At 43.0% G+C, this 22,413-nt stretch overlaps 1 protein-coding gene across 1 annotated transcript in view; it reads right to left on the reverse strand.

Annotated features, from left to right (window-relative positions):
* CLVS1 (clavesin 1) overlaps positions 1-22,413 on the reverse strand; it is a 79,138-nt gene that overhangs the window by 44,395 nt on the left and 12,330 nt on the right. The window contains exon 2 of the mRNA XM_056854115.1: positions 14,456-14,630. Within this exon, the coding sequence (XP_056710093.1) occupies positions 14,456-14,630 (175 nt within the window). The remainder of the gene's footprint in view (positions 1-14,455; positions 14,631-22,413) is intronic.

Below are 22,413 nucleotides of genomic sequence, written 5' to 3' on the forward strand. Positions count from 1 at the left end.
AATAACATTGACTAAGCTGTAACAGATTAGAGTAATATCTGGGAACTGTTATGCAAATATCTGCCACAAGAATCACATTAGAGTTTCAGCTCATCTCAGGACACAAACTCCACTGTTCTTATTGAACCAAAACATCCGTTAGTCATAAGAGAGATGCAGGGAGAGGAAAAAAACAGGAAACATAATTTACAGAACCAATACAAATTAGGTAAGTTCCTGTAAATTTTTGCTAGTTTCTAAGGGGACAGATACCACTGATGTAGCATTTTCAAAAAGTTTTTTTTTAGATTGTGATGACACTGTGTATCCACTTATTACCACGCACCTCCAAACATCAATGAGGACTAAACCTCCTAGATCAGGGGTGTCGAACTCATTTGTTAGGAGGGCCGGATATAACATAAATGTCACTTGGTCGGGCCGACTAAATAAATAAATAAATACCGTACAATGTAATGCCAGGTACTGGAGATACAGACTTTATAGAAGACACAAAGTCAATTAATGATTTTGTTTTTTACTTAAAAGACAAACAAGTTTATGAAAATAACATTCTTAGAGTGTTTTATTTAACAGTCCTACTGTTATTGTTTTAAGTATGTTTGCATTTTAAGTAAAAACAAAGTAAAAAATAATATCATTAATTGGATATGCATGTATCTTCTATAAAGTTAATATCTAGTACCTTGCATTAATTTTTTTGTACATTTTAATCTGGGGGTGTGTGGCTGCCTTGACCGGTGAGCTCGCAGCGGGCTCCCCAGCCAACTTCTGGACTGGGGGGTGGGGGTGGCTGCCTTGGCTGCCAAGCCTGCACTCCTCCCCAGTCCAGAAAGAGAGAGAGACCGAAAGAGTGAAACAGATAATGAAGAAAGAGGCAGAGGGAAAGAAAGAAACAGGAATGAAGAGAGTGTAAGAAAGAGAATGAAAGAGAGGGGGGGAGAGAGAGAAAGACCGACAGGGAGGTAAGTGGCTGGGCTTGCAGGGCACTGCAACCTGCACAGCCCAGAATGGGACAGGGGACTTACTGGCTTGGTGAGACAGACTGGAGTAGCCCCACTCAGCCTAGAGTGGGAAGGGGGGGATTGGGAAGGCAAGCGGGGTGCAGCCGCCCCGCTCACCCTAGGATGGGAATGGGGGGGGAGACTGGGGAGGGGGAATTGGGAAGGAAAGCAGCCCAGCAAGACCTGGCCAAAGCTCCCGCCACACACCCGGCAGCACAAGGGGCCTCCGCGGCCCGGCACGACAGGGCCCAGACTCTCGCCCCACACCTGCCTGCGCCAGGGGCCTCCACGGCCCGGCACAATGGGGCCCAGGCTCTCGCCCCACACCTGCCCGCGCAAGGGGCCTGAAGCCTTCCCCACTTCCTCCCCAGCCATGCACGGGCCCCAGGAAGCCAGAAAATGCTGGGGGAGGGGGGAAGGGGCACTAGGTGCCTCAGCTCCGCAGGCCGAATAAAAGCCCTCCAGGGGGTGGATCCGGCCCACGGGCCGCATGTTTGACACCCCTGTCCTAGATCTCCCCCAGTTCACTTGAAAATTTTGTTTATTATTCAAATCCATATTGTAAATGACACTAAGTATTTTTGAGAATAAATGGTTATGTTAATCAACAATGGTTTTTCTAGCTCCATGTGGCTCCTCAGATGTAGACCATCTCACTTTTTTAAAATAAAAAAACTTTTAACTTGCAAATATTCAAATGGCCAAATTGTTTGATTACTTAAGTAAGTGACTGTTTCAAAGGGGATTATCGTGTCGTTTACAATCAGATTCTCAAAAGTTCTGCTGATCCTTGCTCTTGGCTGCCTGGCCCTCTTGAGCTGTAGGGCCTATCTGCTCCTTGAGAAGTGTCTCTGCTTCTCCCTTGCATGAGCTGCCTGCACATAAGCCCTTCCTTGGTCGTCCCTTGGCAACCTCCTTTCCTTGCAGTGCTTCCTCCCCTCTCACAGCTGGGCCTGTCTTTTTTTATCAAGTTCCAGCCTGGGGAAGAGGAAGCTCCCCTGCCCACTGCAGTCCTGCCCTGCCCCTACCCTAGCTACATTAAAACTTAGCTGGGCCAGCAGTGGAGCAGGACTTCTGCATGACTCTTGTGGCCCTCCTCCCTCACACAGGATTCTTTGCCTAGCTAGGGTTACATATGTGGAAGCTTCTGTTCCTGCGTGTAGGTTCCATATGCTGGATCTAGGGTTGCCAACTTCCAGGTAGAAGCTGGAGATCACCTGCTGTTACAACTGATCTCCAGCCAATAGAGATCAGTTCACCTAAAGAAAATGGCCGCTTTGGCAACCAGTCTCTATGGCATTGAAGTCCCTCCTCCTCCTAAACTACACCCTCCTCAGGCTCCACTCCAAAAACCTCATGCCGGTGGCAAAGAGGGACCTGGCAACCCTAGCTGGATCACAGAAACTGTGTGGTGGCCACTGTGTGCACAGGTGTGGGGAGCTGATGCCCATCTCCATATGAGACATATTCTTACATGATACATGTGCTTGAGAACATACACATCTCAGAAACCATTATATTTTAGGAGTAAACACATAACATTTTAAGGATACTCCTTAAAAACCTTAAGTGGGTGAAGTGCGGCTGTCAACCAAGGCATGAGTTTAACTGATTAATGATCTGCTGCTGAACTGATTAATAATTTTGTTGTCATTCCCCATTATAGTAACACAGCGGATAAACAGCTGCAAAAAATAAATTGTTAAACTTTTAGCTCCACTGATTAAAATTGACCCCAACCAACCAATCACTCAATTTCAGCAACAGATGATGGATCGACTGCCTAAACTGATTTAGTGTGAAGTGGTCCTACGTCTGCATGGATACACTGACATCTGAAGCGTCTAATTAATTCATTTTAGTTCTATGTACTCCGTGACTCACAAAATTTTGCTAACAGAGAGCTACACTGGAACATCAGCCATGGAATGTCAGCCAATCAAGACACAACTAGATGAGACATTGGAGATACATGATTGGATCTCCCACTTATTTACATTTCCTGTAAAGGAGGGATTATTTGGATTATTTGCAGAAGGGAGTTAAACCCACACACCCACACCCATAGTTTTCTAGATGAAAATACCTTCCAACTCCTGAAAGCTATTTGATGCATAGGGAAAGTTATGGGTCCCAGAATATGGATGGAAGTCACAAGACACAATCAACTAAGAAGGATTGGGTTTGGTCATTTACCCATTGGGAAGCATCTTGGGAACTCTATGCATGCCTCTTGAGCTCCATGATGGAAGAAAGGTGGGATCTACATAAGGAAGTACATACTTCTCAAGTCTCAGAATGCCCAGAGTTCTATATGAGCTCTGAATACATTTGAATCTCTTCCAGAGCATGAAGTGAATCCAATTCTTTTAAACAAAGGGTTCAACCACTTAATACTAAGAAATGCATATGAAGATTGCCTCCTGCGATTAGCAGGGAAGACCTTGGAGTGGGATGGGACTCCATTGCGTATGCTCTGCATCCATTGCAGCTGCTGGGTTGCAATGCCTGTTAACAACTGTATAGACCCCTCATGGATTTCCACTGTGAAAAGTTTCCTTGGTATGAGGCCCAGAACTACTGGTTATCCATCATCAATTTATGGTATTAATCATTTATTACTTATGGGATTTATTAGGTGCTCCTGTTTTATTTCAGACTCCCATTTTATTTAGGGTGCTGTACAGAACCAAAATAAAGATTTGTGCCTAAAGACTCCAGAAGTTACTCAAATCTATCTTATGTCCCTAGATGGTTTCCACAAAGTGATTATACAGTGCACTTTGAACAATATTAATATTGTATAGCGGACAGCAGCCACCATTTTGATAAATGATCAAGCACACTCCTTCCCTCACAACAAGCTTTTAATCAGCAGACTGTTAGAAACCTCTCTTTCTGCCTCTGTGTTTGATGCATTCATCCTGTTGATGGCGTCACTCATCTCTTTCTTGGCCCCCATCCTTCTCTGCCTCACACATGCACACTGCTTATCTGTGGTGTACACACTACCACCTTCTGTTTCTCCCTCATTGTCACTCTCACAGACCAGTAGTACCTATCTCTCTACCCCCTTGTGGTTCTCTTGTCTCCCAGGTCTTTCTAGGCTGATGGATCATGACAAGACTTCGTGTCAACAACACAACAGATATACATGAATAGCTCTTGACTGGAGAATTATAGTTTTAAAAATAAAGCCCTTTATAATTTGTATGCACTTGGTTAATTTTAGAAGGAGCAAAAAACAAACAAACAACCTTATCAGCATCCAAATGTCCTGTTTTTGTCTTGAAGGTTACCAAAAGAAATTTATTTGAAGGCTACAAAAACCATTCAGCACTTGAGATCATGTTAAGGATGTGACAGGTACAACACTAAAATAAGTGAAACAGCATGTTTTCTTGTGCCTTTGGCAAATCAAACTACCATACACTTCATTTAAGTAGAGTCTCCTGATGGGAAGCTTATACATATTTAATACACTACTATAAATAATATTTGCATAATTCTGACGCTAAATGAGGCATAGAACACACCACCCATTCTATTTCAAAAAGTGTTGCCTTTATTAGGCAATTCATTGATGGATGAGAACACAGGTGGCTAAGAAAATGAGCTATAAACTGGAAGGTACCCAGTTGAAATTGTACTGGTACATTGAACTCACTAGGTGAGTGAGGCAAACTAGTCCCTTTCATCTTCAACCCCATCATCTACAATGAGGATATTACTAGGCAGCTGCAAACATTACACCAAGATAATGTACGAGAACCCTTCTGAACACTGAAAATGCAACAATCTACTATTATTCATAAAACCACATCCTGTTAGGTAAAGGGCTGTGGCTCAGTGGTAGAGCATCTGCATTGCATGCGGAAAGTTCCAGGTTCAGCATCTCTAGTTAAAAGTGATGTGAAAGACCTCTGCGAGACCCTGGAAAGCCACTGTCAGTCAGAGTAGACAATACTGTTCTTAATGCGCCAATGGTCTGATGATAGTCTAACACTCAGAAATTTGGGCAGAGATACTTTAAAATAATTTTTAAAGGGTTATCCTCAGAATGTGCAAGAGTAAAATCTATTCACCCTCTGGGGATCCTCCTCCCTGCTGTTCACTGCTCTGGGTGTGCCTCATCTGAAGAAGGTTTTGTGGCAGCATGGAGTCAAATCACATATAACAAATCCATATAACAATATGATTGCTTGAGTTCACCATATGGAATAGCTGCCTTAGGGAATCTATCTGTGCAAGCACACGTTATGTAATCACTGCATCATGAGAAAACCCACCTTCGTTAGTTTCCGGCAACATACATGTGAGTGCAAACTGAATGCAGAAGAATTAGAACAATGTTCCACCATAGCTCAAATGTGTATTTAGTACACCAGGACAAATTACCTCTTATTGAGAACCCACAGCTGATACTTCCCAGAACCAATAATTACAACACATTTTTGTTTCCAGATGGTTCTCTGAACAATTATGGTAAATATGTATTCATGGAAACATTTCAGTAGAATTAGTCATACTGTGGTCAATTAAATAAGAGGTGCCAAGCTTCAAGACTGAGCAGAAATCACATTTTTTGGAAGTCCTGTCCTTTAACTTCAGCTGTATGCAGGCTGCGTAGTTATAATCTACTGGGAAAAAATGTACTTTGTATATGCTAAGACACTCTGAAATGGCTTTTGGTTCCCAACTGAAAAGGAGGCACATTTCACACATATTCATGCACTGTGTGCCCTCTTTTAAATCACTTTTCGGAGTCCAATTGCCAAAGTGGCCATTTTCTCCAGGAGAACTGATCTATGTCACCTGGAGATCAGTTGTAATAGCGGGAGATCTGCAGACACCACCTGGAGGCTTGCAACCCTAAATGCAAAGCAATTCAAAAGTGTAGGTGTTGGGGTGACAAAGGTGGTTTCCATACAGGGAATGGGGCTTGTATGGTTTACCTGCTGATGTTAAAATACAGCAGCAACACACGGCTTCCACATGGAAGCTTCTACATGAAGGTTTTCCCTCAGTTTCCCTGGCCTAATTCCCCAGCAGTAGCCACCACCACCCTCTTCTTAGACTTTTGGAGGGAATAAAGAGATCATTAACACACTCCCTTGCAAAGCCAGTCACATTATACCTTGCTGTTTCTTGAAAACCACAATAATTCTTCATTGTCCTAGCAGTTTTAGGCACCTCTTCATCTCATTAACATGCATAAAGGCATTTATAATAGCCAGGAAGCATTAGATTTATATAATAATTAAATCTGCTTGGGCCATGGATATTAAATTAGATTGAACCACACTGTTTGCAAGTCATTTATTCATTTATATTATCTGAGTCTTCTGCTTAGTTCTTGCATTTGTTTTTCCCAATATGGTCTGTGCAGTGCTCAGATGTCTTAAGTTAGACACAAGAGTCCAAAAACAGTAAGAGTAAAATGGCACCAATGAACATGGAATAAAAAACTAGGCAGACCAAACAGATTTTATATCTTTTAGACCTTTGGAAATCTCATGAGTATCCTTGAGCTCACCCTACATATACACACTAAACTCTCTGCTCTACTACAATAACTGTACTGGAACCATTGTCTGAAAATAATTAAAAATCATTAAAGCCATCTCCAACCTGAATGCTTTTAGATATCAAACCTGAACTGTCTCTAGAAGCTAAAATGACTAAACTGAGGCTATCGTACTTTAGTCACTGGAAAAAACAATGATACTAGGAAAAGTTGAAGGCAGCAGGAAAATAGGAAGACCCAACATGAGATGGATTAACTCTATGAAGGAAGCATGCCCCCTTAGTTTGCAAGACCTGAGCAAGGCTGTTAATGATACGACGTTTTAGAGGGCATTGATTCATAGGGTTGCCATGAGTCAGAAGCAACTTGACAGCACTTAACACACACACATGCAACTTGAGTGTTTGGATAAATGCTCACACAATAGTTAATTGAGCAGAGCAATAATTTTAAAATAATTTAATTATGCTATTTGCAATGCAAATATCCCATTTACTTGATGCAAATCATTTGTAACAGACAAGCTGGATATTATTGGGCTAGTTCATGTTTTTTATGATTGAAAAACAAGTAACAACTTACATATAGAGCACGTTGTAACAAACATTTTAGGAAATCACAAAACTTTTCAAATACTCAAATGCCTGCCACCAAGTGTTTAATAAGTATCCAGTGAAGAGAACTGTGTTTGATTTCTTATTTGAAAAGCCTGAACCACTAGCCTGAACTTCAACCCCCAATCCAAAATGCCTTAGAAAATGCCATTCTTATTTCAAACTCCCAAAAGCAATGGACCTGGCCTTGATGAGAGTGCTGTTACTCAAATTAGATAAACCACAGGACAGCTTGTGCTCTATGGGATTCCTTAGGCAGCAATCCCTCAAGCCACCTCTACAGAATTGTCCTGTGAATGACAATCATTGCCTGAAACATCCGGAGTGTGGGATATGACATTAAAAGAATACATCATCTCAAACACCTTATAAACTACTTCATTAAATGTTTATGAAACTACAATGGATACAATCCAACACAACATTAAGTATTGTTAAGGCTGTGGGCAATCAATTGGCTTAAGTACTCTCAATACTGTGTTGGACCGTAGCCATTATGTATTGCTAGTAAGACATATCAACCTTAAAATTTCCATTAGACTTAAGGAACATCAACAACATATCACTGTCAACTAATACCAATTTCCTGTCAAGTGTATGAATACTCTACAAGAAGTTAATTCTAATCTACAAGTACCAAAAGCAAGTCTATTGTCTGAAACCTTTTATTTCTATTTATGCTATCTGGATTCCATGAACCGGTTGGCAGACAAACAATGTGATCCTTCTCTCACTGTAAGCACTGTGTTTTATTCACTCTACTTTATTCAGAAAGAGTAGGTCTTCTTGCAAATGTCTCCTTGACAGCTCAGAGAAAGCTCTCCAGTCTACCTTGCATTACCAGGTACTGGAAATGAAAGGCTCAAATATTTGGGGAATATGTCAAGCTGACCTTATTTCAGTCAGTATCAAAATGCTGTCCGCTACCACATTAACTAGCTGTTCATTGGAGCTGGCTTCAAAACTGCATCTAAAGAATGGTAATTTAAAGAGCAAACATCGCAAAACACTTAGGTTATATTTTTCAAGGCTCAGGATACATTTGGAGAGCCACAGTGGTACAGTGGTTAAAAGTGGCAGACTCTAATCTGGAAAATTAGGTTCAATTCTTCACTTCTCCACATGAAGCCTGCTAGGTGACCTTGGGCCAATCACAATTCTCTCAGAACTCTCTCAGCCCACGTGGAGACAGGCAATGGCAAACCACCTCTGAACGTCTCTTGCCTTGAGAACCCTATGGGGTCACCATAAGTCAGCTGTGACTTGACTGCACTTTCAACCACCACCACCAAGGATCCATTTATAGAATGCCTTCAAAAAGTGCAAAACAGCATTCACATAAGTATTATTGTGGCACATAAACCACATAACAGGCAAATACAGTGTAAATTGTTAATTTGTTTGATCAGAAACTAAGTGGCTCTGATATGATTGAATATAGTAATGAGGGTAGTCAATGCAAAAGATCTGAAATGTTACAGTTCTGTTAATCCAGCCAATTTGTTGGCTGGATCCCAACTAGTGTTTCCGTGGGATCTAGAACTTCTGCTTGCAGAATGATGCAGAACGATTCTCCTGCATCCTCCTTCCTGTGGAAGCCCAAAATGGAGACTTCCATGAATAAGATTTCTGGTGGCATTTCAGATTCCCATAGGAAGGAGGGAAATCATACTTTTGAAAAAGTCCTTGTGCCTGCAGAAAAGGTAGACCGGATGCAACCCATTGCCCTGATGCAAAGGGCACAGTGTATTTCAGAGCACCTCACCTTACACTAGGTAATCTGTATGACTTCTGTTCTTTATTAGAAACAAGAACTGGGAGAAATGGATGGCCACATATCAGTATAGCTATTACAGAGTCTGTTTAGAATGAGCATGCTTGTGCACAGACCCTTGTGTCAATAAAAAATGGCTGTCTGCAGTAATTATTCAGATTAGTGTAGATCAAGATGTCTATTTGCAAGCAAAGGTTTAAAAATTAGACGAGCCACTTCAATAATGCACAATCAGTGGGAGACAGTTATTTTGCTGGGGCAGGAGAATGTCATTCTGCAAAGAGTCTATGATTCATACCTTCAAAGAACACTGCATTTCCTAAGTATAAAGGTCTTTTGCTGTAGCTTTTGCAAATCCAGCTAATTGCCTATTATGGTGAGAAAATGCTTAACTAAATAAATACAACAGAGCTTTACTAATTCATACTTTGAAATCAAGGAAGGTTTTGCCGCTGAATTAAACTCCCTCATAGCGCATCTTCCAAACCCCACCCCTTCCAATTCAAACAAGTACAAGGAGTCATACCACTCCAGGATTTATTATTTGGAGGATTTGTGGGAGGAGGAGGCTTTTGTGCACACAATTGATTTTTAGGGTTCAGACAGGCACTTTAAACTGGTCTTACTGTGCTGCTTTTGGAAGAGCACCATTTTCCTGCTCCTGTTTCCAAAGCAGTTTTATTTTGTTATGTTTTGACTTCTGGCACCTTCAGTGCATAAACGCTCTACAATGCAATACATCCTAGAATGAAATATCACTTTTTGGAACATATATAGTAGATAGTTCTTTATGACTGATGACAGACTTCATTAGTTACATCTAGCTTAGGCTTGCTATCCTCCAGGTCTGTCAGTGAGGACACCCAGTCGGACCCGGGATGAGTAAACTCTGTTCTCTTCCCCCCCCCCGTTCCCATGGGAAAGAGGGACAGAGACTGGAAACTGTAACACCTCCACTTCAAAGCCTTCCCGTTGTAAATCTGAGATCGATCTTCCTAGTGTCATTTATAACACCTTGTGGAAGCTTCAAAGAAACTTGTTGTTCTTGCATTTCAAAGTCTACTTGTAATTAATTCTTTGTATGTTCTATATATGCTGTATTTGTCTTTCTCTGGTCATTCTGCCGTTGGACATCTCAAGGATGCTGACCTCGTAAGCTTCTCTGAAATAAACTTTAAACTTTCTGTAACGTCTGAAGTGGAGTTTATATTACTGGAATGCTACGTGGTACTGAAACCCTGACAGTACGGCAGAATCCCTAGCTTTTTTGTTTTGTGTTTTTATTTTGTGTTCTAGTTAGTGTTAGTATGCCTTTCAGTCAGAGCAATGAACAGGGGGCAACTCCCCTTATTGATTTGGACGTGGAAGCTGCGACCCCGGAGCAGCGCCCAGCCGGCCCCGCCGGCTTCTCCACAGTGCCAGCATGGACCTCCTTGCCTGCGCAAGTCGAGCAACGGCAGAGAGTCGGCACAGACGGACGGGCAACCTCTGAACCATGGGGCGGATTTTACCGGGGACCGTTGACCGCTTGGTATGGCGACAGGGGAGAGCGAGGCCGGGAGGACGTTCCCGGGGGAGGAGGGGAGGAACCCTTGCTCCCCCGAACCCCTGCCACCCCGGTCACCATCGCCGCGGAGGAAGTTGCCCTGCTACGTGGACAGAACCAGACCTTGGCTTTACAGAACCGGGACATGCAGGTGCAGCTGGATGCCTTGCGAACGAACTTAGCTGTGGTGTTGGAGGCAGTGAGGGGGCTCGGCCAGCCCCTTCAACCACCGAACCCTCCTGCCAGTACAGAGGTACCCTTACCCAGGCGCCCCAACCCCAGGGATCTAAAAGTGTCTTTTGACGGGTCCAGCACTCAGCTGCCCCACTTTCTACTCCAGGTGTGTGGGTTTATGAAGGATCAAGGAGACACCTTTCCTTCGGAAGAGGCCCGAGTTAGGTATGTGATTAGCCTCCTCGAGAAGGAGGCGATAGAGTGGGCTGTGACTGTTGCAGAGACTATGCCCAGGGTATTGAAATCCCTGCCGGAATTTATGTCTGCACTGCGGCGCCGGTTCGAGGACCCCCACAGTGGTGAGAAGGCAAAAATTGCCATGTGCCGTTTAAAACAGGGGGCCCGCGCTGTGAGTGAGTATGCTCAGGAATTTCTCTCCCTTTCCTGCAAGATAAGGGAGTGGAATGAAGCCACCAAGGTCCAGCATTTCCGCGAAGGGTTGCGTTGGGAAGTGCTGGATGGCTGTTTAACGCTGGGAGATCCAGAGTCGGTAGAGGACTGGATTAAACTGGCAGCTCTAGTGGAGAATCGGAAGCTGACCCTTCAGTTCTCTAAGGATCGTTCGTCAAAAGTCTCCCCCACAACTCCCGCAAAGGGGGACGATGCGATGGAACCGCGGCGAGACGGAAGGAGCCGCGGGAGCTTCAGTCTAGAAAAGGCACGCCGTTTCAAGGAGGGAGCATGTCTCCAGTGCGGGAAGATGGGCCACTTCGCGGCGAAGTGCCCCGGCTCTTCGGCGGTGTCGTCGAGCAACCGAACGCCTAGAGGACGAGAGACCCCCCCAACGGGAACCCTGGATCGGAAAGGAACAGAGGGGGCTGCAACCCGGCGCGGGACAGCGGCTCTGCATGCGGAGGCGACGCCTGATCTAAACATCCTTAGCCCTCGGGACCGCTCCAGAGATCCCTCGCCGGCAAAAAACGAGGCGGCCTTCTGTGAGGGAGCTGGCACGGAGGGCATCCTCGGAGGAAACCAAACTGGCTCTGAGTAGGGTGAGTGATCAGGGGGAAACACTACTACTACCCGTTGTGTTACGGAACCCCCACGGAGGGGAACCGGTGGCTGTAGTTGCCATCCTGGACTCTGGGTGTTCCCGGACATTGATCGATCAGGCGGTGGTAGATCGCCTGAAAGTTGGGACTCGAGAACTGGAACAGCCCTTACATTTTCATCAAATGGATGGAAGTGATTTGAGGGGGGGGGGCGGTCCACTTGCGCTCTCGCAAGGTATTGTTGGGGGTGGGGGGCCACTGGGAACAGATCCACTTTACGATAGTACCTAAGATTTCTTACCCGGTGGTTCTCGGTAGCAACTGGTTAGCGGGACACAACCCGAGCATTGACTGGGAACAGAAGCGTGTTGTTTTTGGGGCTCCCCAGTGTGAGAGACACGTCCGGGACTGCATGCCCGGAGGCGAGGGGGGCGATGCCGCCACGTTAGAGGAACATACGCTGCCCCCGGAGTACAGTGACTTTGCAGATGTATTTGGGGGGTCGGACTGTGATTTATTACCCCCCCCCACCGCACAACGGACTGTGCCATAGAACTGGTCAAAGACATCAAGCCGTCCAAGGCCCGGGTTTACCCCATGAGCCCCCAGGAAAAGACGGTCCTGTGGGTAATCACAGATCTCTTCTCCAAACAGGTTCATCTCGTCCCGTGCGAGGGGATGCCCTCAGCGCGTAAGCTGGCCCGACTATTTGTACATCAGGTCTTTAAATTACATGGATTTCCGCGCAAGGTCGTGAGCGACAGGGGGTCCGTGTTCGTGTCTAAGTTTTGGAAAGCATTTTTGGGACTCGTGGATGTGCAGCAAGGTCTGTCTTCGGCTTATCACCCACAGACGGATGGGCAGACGGAAAGGGTCAATGCGGTGGTAGAATGTTATCTGCGTTGTTTTGTAAACTACCACCAAGACGATTGGGTAGACCTGCTGCCGTTGGCGGAATATGCCTACAATAACTCGGTGCACTCTGCCACTGGCATAAGCCCGTTCAAAGCAGTATACGGAATGGATTTCGGACCCTTGGGGGCTGTGCCCCTACCTCCGGGCGGCGACCCCCCCCGAGGTATCTGTATGGGCCAACACGGTGAGGAACACCTGGCCTTGGCTAGTGAAAAACTTGGAGCGGGCTAAGGAAAGGTACAAGGCGCAAGCAGACAAACACCGAGCGCCTCATTGGGAGTTACAGGTTGGGGGGAAGGTGTACCTCTCCACCAAAAATCTCAGGTCGCTACGTCCGTGTAAAAAGCTGAGTCAAAAGTTCGTGGGACCGTTCCCAATCTCCCGAGTTATCAATGAGGTTACAGTTGAGTTGGAACTGCCAAAGACCTTGCAGGGCGTGCATCCCATGTAAGTCTCTTGAAACCCTTTGTACCGGCACCGGAATGGCACCCTGAACCCGCGGCGGCCGCCCCGATCATGGTGCAAGGGGAACAGCACTTCGAGATCTCCAGGGTGTTAGACTCTCGATTGCGAAGGGGCCAGCTGGAGTATCTCGTGCATTGGAAACACCTGAACTCCAGTCACGATGAGTGGGTTTCCGCTGTGCACGTACAAGCCCCCACCATGGTAGCGGAGTTTCATCGACAGTATCCCGCCAAACCGAGAAACTCCGGGGAGGGGTCTTTGGGGAGGCGGAGTGTCAGTGAGGACACCCAGTTGGACCCGGGATGAGTAAACTCTGTTCTCTTCCCCCCCCCCGTTCCCATGGGAAAGAGGGACAGAGACTGGAAACTGTAACACCTCCACTTCAAAGCCTTCCCGTTGTAAATCTGAGATCGATCTTCCTAGTGTCATTTATAACACCTTGTGGAAGCTTCAAAGAAACTTGTTGTTCTTGCATTTCAAAGTCTACTTGTAATTAATTCTTTGTATGTTCTATATATGCTGTATTTGTCTTTCTCTGGTCATTCTGCCGTTGGACATCTCAAGGATGCTGACCTCGTAAGCTTCTCTGAAATAAACTTTAAACTTTCTGTAACGTCTGAAGTGGAGTTTATATTACTGGAATGCTACGTGGTACTGAAACCCTGACAAGGTCAGGCCTGGAGTTTTCCTGAAATTACAACTGATCTCCAGGCTACAGAGATCTGTCCCCCTGGAGGAAATGCCAGTTTGAGAAGGTACACTCTGTGGCATCATGTTGCCCACTGAGCTCTCTCCCACTCCCACAGACTCAGCCTTCCCCAGGCTCCATCTCCAAATCTTTAGGAATTTCCCAAGCTCAAGTCAGCAACTGGAATTTTAAACTGCACAATGACAAAGCTATATTTGCACAGTGCAGAAATATCCGAACTACTCTGATTTAAATTGTTCACATTAAAAAGAAGAAGAAAATGGCATTTTGGTAATACAAACCCATTAAGTAACTGAGGTTCAACTGTGCCTCCAGACACCATGCAGCAGATATGGAGAGATACCGCATGTGTGTGGCATGTGCTTCCACTAGGCAGATGTCACAGATTTTTAATCCTCAGAAAGTCTCTTGTGGATTAAATCTCAAATCTCTACACATTATTCTTAACTGCTGTAGTAAGTAGTACATTGCTGTTTTAAGAACAGCTCAGAATCTAAATGAAAGCAATAAGCAAACACATGTCTGGTGTTTTGAACAAATTACAGCTGCCTGATAATCAAAAGATTTTCAGGTTTATTTTCTCTTTGCATAACAAGAATGAAATGTTATTCTTCCATTAAATACTAAAATCATATGATTCATAGTAGCATATAGTGCTCCTCCCAACCCACATACCTGTAAACCTTCGATGGCCAGTTTGAGGATAGAAGGTGTTAATTTGGAGGCCTGCTTGAAGGAGAAATTACTCCAGTCTATAATCAGAACGAATCCATTTATTTGAAGCTCTTGGTCTTCAATGAGAACTTCTAAGGATAACAGAATAGCCCGTAAAATGTCTATGAAAGAATTCCTAGGGATGAAATAAAAAGGAGAAAGGAAAGGATTATGGTTATCTACAAATTGCAAGAAAATATATAAATGCTGTTTTTTTTAAAAAAGTGTTCATTAATTTCAGTATAGTCCTTCAGAAACAGCAAATATTTCAAAGGTTTATATGAACATTGTGTGGGAAAATTCATTGTTATTTGATTACATATAAGTCAGTTAGTGTTAAAATAAAACTTCCAGCTCGTGTTTCATTAATCGTAGTAGATGTCTCACTCTGCTGCATTTGAAATACATTTGCCTTTGTAAGTGGGGCAGGGGAAGGCTAGAAGTTATCCCAAGAGCTCCTTCTCTCCTGAGTCCTGAGAGTTCAGAGGAATTGATTGGGCTTTGCCACATCAGCCTTATAAAGGGACCATCCTGTCAGCTGGATTCTCTCTCTCCTGCACAGGAGATGCCCAGGGGGAAGAGGAGGAACAAAGTGCCATGACCCCCCCCCCACATCACTGGAGGGACACCTGCGGGAAGGGGAACAAAAGCAGGGGAGTGATGGAAGGAGGTCTGCCCAAGGTCCTGGGTACCTCACAGCTTCACATATGTGCACTAATTCTTTTAATACACAGTTCGACATAAAATAGGCTCTTGCCTGTGAATGCTCGCGCTAAATAAATTCATTAATCTTTGAGCTCACATTTTTGATGCAACAAACTAGCATTTTTACTCTTCTGGAATTAAACAGATGTGGAGACAAGCAAGTCAATTTTTCTTAGTTCCCCTCAAATTTCAAAAACAGCAATGCACTGTTTTTCCCCTTTGACCTTGATTGCAACCATTACTAAATGTGATCAAGAAAACTCTAATGAAGTCAGATCTGCAGCCAGATTCACCACAGGCAATAAATCAGAGCTATCAGCAGCAAATCTGAAACTTCACCTCCATTCAATTTATACATTCAAGCATAACAATGAGAAAGTTGAAATAAAGAGCATTTTAAGGAATCCCAGTAGTATTTCCTGTCTGGAGAAGAAAGTGCTAATGACAAGCTATAGAATAAATTAAACAAGCAATAGAAAGTGAATTTTTTTAACTGAAAGCTGATATACAGTAAAAGTAGCAGAACAGGAACCCTCCTAGTAGGCAGATTAACAAAGAGAAAAATGTAATGGATTGGTATTTTTCTTGTAATAAACTATTTATTTACAAATATACTGGATCAGACCAAAGATCCATTGTCCTGTTTCCAACACTGGCCAACTACAACAGGCATTCTGGTTGTTTGCCCCATCATCTGGTACTGAGTAGGTCTCAACTGCAGTATGTTTTACTCTGGCATCAAGTTTAGTTAGCTGAAGACATTTCATTAGGTTAGGTTTAGACAGGCATCTCAAATAGTTTTGTAAATAAAACAAAGTCAAAATATTGTCGAAGGCTTTCACGGTCAGAGTTCGTTGGTTCTTGTAGGTTATCCGGGCTGTGTAACCGTGGTCTTGGAATTTTCTTTCCTGACGTTTCGCCAGCAACTGTGGCAGGCATCTTCAGAGTAGTAACACTGAAGGACAGTGTCTCTCAGTGTCAAGGGTGTAGGAAGAGTAATATATAGTCAGAAAGGGGTTGGGTTTGAGCTGAGTATTGTCCTGCAAAAGTATTGTCCTGTAAGTATCAAGATAATGTGCTAATGAGGGTATGGTATGTTAATATGGAACCATTGTATCCTGAAGTGATCTGTTAATGTGTGTAATCCAAAGCTAATCTGTATGGCTATTGTTGAATGTTGTCTTTGTCTGGAGGTTTTTCAGGGCAGGAAGCCAAGCCTTATTCATTCTTAAACTCTCCTCTTTTCTGTTAAAGTTGTGCTGATGTTTATGAATTTCAATGGCTTCTCTGTGCAATCTGACAAAATAGTTGGTAGAATTGTCCAGTCTTTCAGTGTCTTGGAATAAGACCCTGTGTCCTGTTTGTGTCAGTCCATGTTCAGCCACTGCTGATTTCTCAGGTTGGCCAAGTCTGCAGTATCTTTCATGTTCTTTTATCCTTGTTTGTATGCTGCGTTTTGTGGTCCCGATGTAAACTTCTCCACAGCTGCAAGGTATACGATATACTCCTGCAGAGGTGAGGGGGTCTCTTTTGTCTTTTGCTGATCGTAGCATTTGTTGTATTTTCTTGGTGGGTTTAAACACTGTTTGTAGGTTATGTTTTTTCAAAAGTTTCTCCATCCTATCAGTGACTCCTTTAATAAATGGCAAGAATACCTTTCCTATGGGAGACTGTTTTTCTTGAGTTTTCTGATTTTTGTTTGGTTTAATGGCCCTACTGATTTCATTCTTGGAGTAGCCGTTTGCTAGCAGTGCGTGATTTAGATGATTAGTTTCTTCCTTGAGAAACTGTGGTTCACAGATCCGTCTTGCACGGTCCATTAATGTTTTGATTATTCCTCTTTTCTGTCGGGGGTGGTGGTTGGAGTTTTTGTGTAAGTAGCGATCTGTGTGAGTTGGTTTCCGGTAGACCTTGTGACCTAACTGAAGGTTTGATTTACGGATGACAAGGGTATCAAGAAATGGGAGTTTACCCTCAATTTCCTTTTCCATGGTAAACTGAATGTTTGGATGGATATTATTAAGATGGTTTAGAAAGTCCATTAATTTTTCTTCACCATGGCTCCAAATGGTAAATGTATCATCTACGAACCTGAACCAGACTGTAGGTTTGTAAGGTGCTTATTCTAATGCTGTCTTTTCAAAATATTCCATGTAAAAGTTAGCTATTACTGGACTGAGTGGACTTCCCATAGCTACTCCATCAATCTGTTCATAAAATTCTTGATCCCATAGGAAATAACTTGTTGTCAAACAATGGTGAAATAAGGCTGTTATATCTTCTGGAAAAATCTGGTTAATCAATGAGATTGTGTCTTTTACTGGAACCTTGGTAAAGAGGGATACAACATCAAAACTGATTAATATATCCTTTGGATTGAGTCTTAACGGACTGATTTTGTTGATGAAGTGAGTTGAATCTTTGATGTAAGAAGTGGTTTTTCCAATGTGGTCTTGTAGGAGGGTGGTCAAATATTTAGCTAATTCATATGTTGGGGAACCAATGGCACTCACGATGGGTCGGAGTGGAACGGAATCCTTATGAATTTTAGGTAGTCCATATAATCGTGGTGGTTGTGCTTCAGTCTTGCATAGTTTTCTGTGTGTGTCGGGATGAAGAGTGGAATTCTTGATCAGAATGCTAGTTTTCCTGGTAATTTTGCAAGTTGGATCTCGTTTTAGTTTTTTGTATGTGGCAGGGTCCAGAAGTTCCTCAATCTTCTTTTTGTATTCTTCTGTTTTCATGATCACTGTGGCATTGCCTTTGTCAGCTGGTAGAATAATGATTTCTGGATCTGCATTGAGGGTCTTGATGGCGTTTCTCTCCTTGCGTGTTATATTGCTAGCAGGGGGCTTTGCTTTTCGTAGAATTCTTGCTGTCTCTCCTCTTATTTCCTCAGCATCTTCTTCAGGTAGATTACGAATGGCAGATTCTACATTTGCAATGATGTCTTCCACTGGAATTTGGGTGGGAGTGACTGCAAAGTCAATTTTCATTGTATGTGTGGGAAAATATAAGTGTCAACCCCTAGTAATTTTGATCTAGTTTAGGAGAAGAAAACAAGTTAGATTCAGAAACGTTACAGTTTGCATAACCCTTGTGGCAAACTTTGTCTTTCTAGTGTTCGAAAGTGGAGCACATCCAGAAAGTAGACATCCTAGACTACAAAAAAAGTTAGTGAAGGATGAGGTATAATGTATTTGTTTACAAAACTAAAAAAAGGTTTTCTTCATAAAACCTTTCCCACAGTATTAAAAACAAGGAATGAAATACCATAAAACTTGAAAGTAAACTAATATACAAAATAATTACCAGGTGTGAAACCCAGATAAGTAAAAGATGCATGATACAGCAATAAGATACAGGAATTCTACTATTCAGCAATAGAAAACCAGAACCCTACCAATCAACAAAGACCTGGTTAAAAATCATATATACAAATATTTCTATAATTTAGGTACAAGCGAACTCTCCTTAGAAGAACTCCAGAGCTTGATAAAGATTGGACCAGGGAGTCCAATTTTATGGGCCTGCAACAAATGTGCCCCTATCCATTCTCCATTGTTTCCAATGGAGGAAAAATGGGGGCCCATAGAATTGGACCCCTGACCCAAACTTAACCAAACTCGGGGGTTCTTGTAAGGAGAGTCACCAGCAGCTATGCTGCAAATTTGGTGCCTCTACCTTTGAAAAACACCCCCCGAGCCCCACAAAGATTCCCCATAAGCTTCAATGGGGAATCTTTGTCCTTTAACAGAAGCCAAAAAACGCTGAAAAAGCAAAAAAGAAAGAAAAAAAGAAATTCAGATTTTTCGGATTTTGCTTTTTCAGCTATTGTTGGATCCTATTAAATGACAAAGATTCCCCATTGAAGCCTATAGGGAATCTTTACGGGGCTCAGGGGTGTTTTTCAAAGGCAGAGGCACCAAATTTGCAGTATAGCTGCTGGCGACCACTGATTGCTGCACTTACCTATATGCTTCAAGTTACCATCCACAATCTACCACAAGATCAATTTTACTATAGACAAGCCCTGAGATAGGGCCACATCTTCCACAGTCTTTCAGACAGGAACAAATACCTCCAAGGTTTACACAAAGCATTCCTAGAATTACAGTATCCAATTGCATACAGATAGATAAGACTGCTCAGATACTGTCCCACTCACCAGGTTGAAGGCAAGTCTCAGGCCACATCAAATCTCTTAGCAAAGGTTCTAGAGCTCCAGTCTCAAGTCAAAGTCCAGGGTTTTGTAGCTCAGTCCCAAAATAATCCAAGGTCAGGTAGCAAAGTTCCGAGAATTTAAGCAAAACAGACAACTGGAAGTCTCATCAGCAGGACTGCAAACAAGCTGAGCCCAGATTGTCTGCAGCCTTTCTTCAGCCTTATATATGGAGTTTCCCTACATACAAGTGTTGCTGGGTCCCACATTAGAATTCTCACAAGCTGAGTCAGCTCTCCTACTGATGAAGAGTATTGGGGCCAGATCTTATGGTGACTCATCTGTCTCTCGAAGCATTTTTTTTTTAATCAGAGGGAAGGCCTTGGGCTGCCATGCACATACTCCTGCAACTGGTCCATGCCTTAGCCCTAGGTCCAGCACATCATCAAGGATATATGACTTCTAGAAGGTGTTTGTTCCCTCCCACAGACCTTGGACTCCCATGGAGTCTTTACTTGCAGACCCCCCCCCCCCATCTTGAAGGAACTATTCACTGGCAACAAGGGTACATCCAATACAGAGACTACGCTTGTAACAAATTGCAGTGCCAGCTCGGTCGCCAAATACACAACTCAAATGATACTGTCACAGGACCCAGCATCAACCATACTATCAAGGGTGCATTACCCTGCACATAGGGTTGCCAACCTCCAGGTAAACAAAACAATTCACAGTGCGATGCTAATAGGCTATGCAAAAACAATCCACACAAGGCTCAGTTCTATACATATATTCAAAAGGAGATAGTCAATACAGACTACTATGTAGCACTAAGAAAACAACAAGGCTGAAGAAGCCATCATTGGTGAAAGCGTCTATTACCTGGAAAACGTTTCCATTCTACTATAAGTGCCAGCTTGGACTCCGTTTGAAACACCTGCAGCACATAGCCAGTGGATATAAAAGTCTGATTTCCCACTTGGAAAATCTGTAGAAATTCTTTCTACTTTTGGGACCAGCTCTTACAAAGACTGATATTATACTGGAAAGTCTTTAAGACTCAAAGAGAAACATTAGACATAGATTTGTTGTATATATTGTTCTTTGACTTCTCTTTTGATATTTTTGTATAATGTTCTCTTGTTTGACTGTCGCTCACCTATAGATATTGCTTGCACCACGTTTTGTATTGACTATCTCCTTTTAAATATCTGTATAGAACTGAGCCTTGTGTGGATTGTTTTTGCATAACCTCCAGATAATAGCTGGAGATCTCCCACTATTACAATTGATCTCCAGCCGATAGAGATCAGGTCACCTGGGGAAAATGGCCGCTTTGGCAATTGGACTCTATGGCATTGAAGTCCCTCCCCAAACCCTGTCCTCCTCAGGCCCCACCCCAAAAACCTCCCACCGGTGGCAAAGAGGGACCTGGCAACCCTACCTGATATGTGCTATCATGTGCCAGCCAAGGCCCTTTTCTTATTACACTTGCCAAAGTGGAATTTTTTGTGCATGAAAGAAAATGGACACAAATCAGATACTAAAAAATGGAAACAAAAGAATCAGTGAGAGAGCATTTTGGCCTCCCTGGAAATAAGTTTGCAGTACTTCCACAGAAATTTTTTAAAGAGAAACTCGAACAAGAAGCTGCTGAGTTGGTATTCAATATGTATATTTGATACGCTCACACTCAGTGGAGACATGGAGCGGTTGACTCATTACGTAAAGTAATCGTTGCTCCTTACAGGTTTATATACACTAATCAGATTCATCCTATTTTGCTAATCCATCAACAGTTGGCAATAATCTATACCACTCGGAACAGATTATTTACCTTTTTATTGGATCTTGTTCATCTGTGCAATGTTATGCAACACAATGTTATGCTAGTGTAATGTGCAGTAACTATTTCCCCTTCCCACAGCTGCCCTTTGCTGTTTGTAGCACTGCCTACTGAATACACCTGACGGGAAAGTGTACTCTGACTCATGAAAGTTTATGACACACAATAAATGCGTTAGTCTTTAAGAATCCCCACAGGGTCTTGACTGTTTTTCCTTAGGAATGTGACTTTAAAATGGTTCGTCTTACTCTCCTTTTTCCTCACACATTCACTCCACTATAAAACCATTTCCTGAACAATATCACCCTAAACCTCCTTTTGTTTTCCTAGGTTTTTTGTCTTTCTTTTCTCATTCCCACCTGCACTAAGATATGAAACTATTTCCTCAACAATATACTAAGAACTTCCATTTGTGTGTACTAAATATTCTTATTCAGCAACCTGAACCATGCTGTTAATACTAGTGGAACTTATTCTGAGTGTTGATGGTCCAGTTTTGATTGCCCTCTATTATCTGGCAAATTTAGATTCATCCTATAGCTTGTCTGAATCAGTACTAGTACACCTGAGCCAAAATTCAAACCTTCTCTTGTAGTAGCTTTCTTTCCAAGTAAAATATTCCACCCACAGCAGACAAAATGACCCCACAGAGCACCCACACTGTGTACAGTTATTTAAAGGAGTGGTGGGCTGCCAAACAACAACAACAACAATTAAGGAGGATAATGACAGCTTTAAAATCAGCAATTACTAGATTGATATAGCACAAGACATTGAATCTATCTGTTGCCACAGTCTACTAGCTTATATAAATATCCAGCTTTAGTTTGAAAAAAAAAGTCTCTAGATACTTTTTAAAAATGTTGGGAATATAGAGGAATGGGTAGATCATGGCAATTGATTGTTGTAACATTATTGTGCTATAGCAAGCTAGCAATTGTCAATTAAAAAAACCCCTGAGAAAAACCATGTGGTAATATGGGGCAGAGGTGGTGGCAACTGCAGAGGCAAAGGCAAGGGAAAGAGCACAAATGTGGGCAGGACCTTCAAATATACAAATCTCCCTGTCCACGTGGCATGCCATGGCATTTCTGCTGCGGTCTTTCCAAAAATATCATTCTGTTTGGGAAAGAATGCAGCAAAGCAGAGGAAACCCCAGAAAATGGATTATTAGGGGAAGATGACACACGGATGCTAAAAAAACAG

Source organism: Euleptes europaea, chromosome 8 (genome assembly GCF_029931775.1).
Source record: "Euleptes europaea isolate rEulEur1 chromosome 8, rEulEur1.hap1, whole genome shotgun sequence".
In the NCBI taxonomy this organism is placed as follows: domain Eukaryota; kingdom Metazoa; phylum Chordata; class Lepidosauria; order Squamata; family Sphaerodactylidae; genus Euleptes; species Euleptes europaea.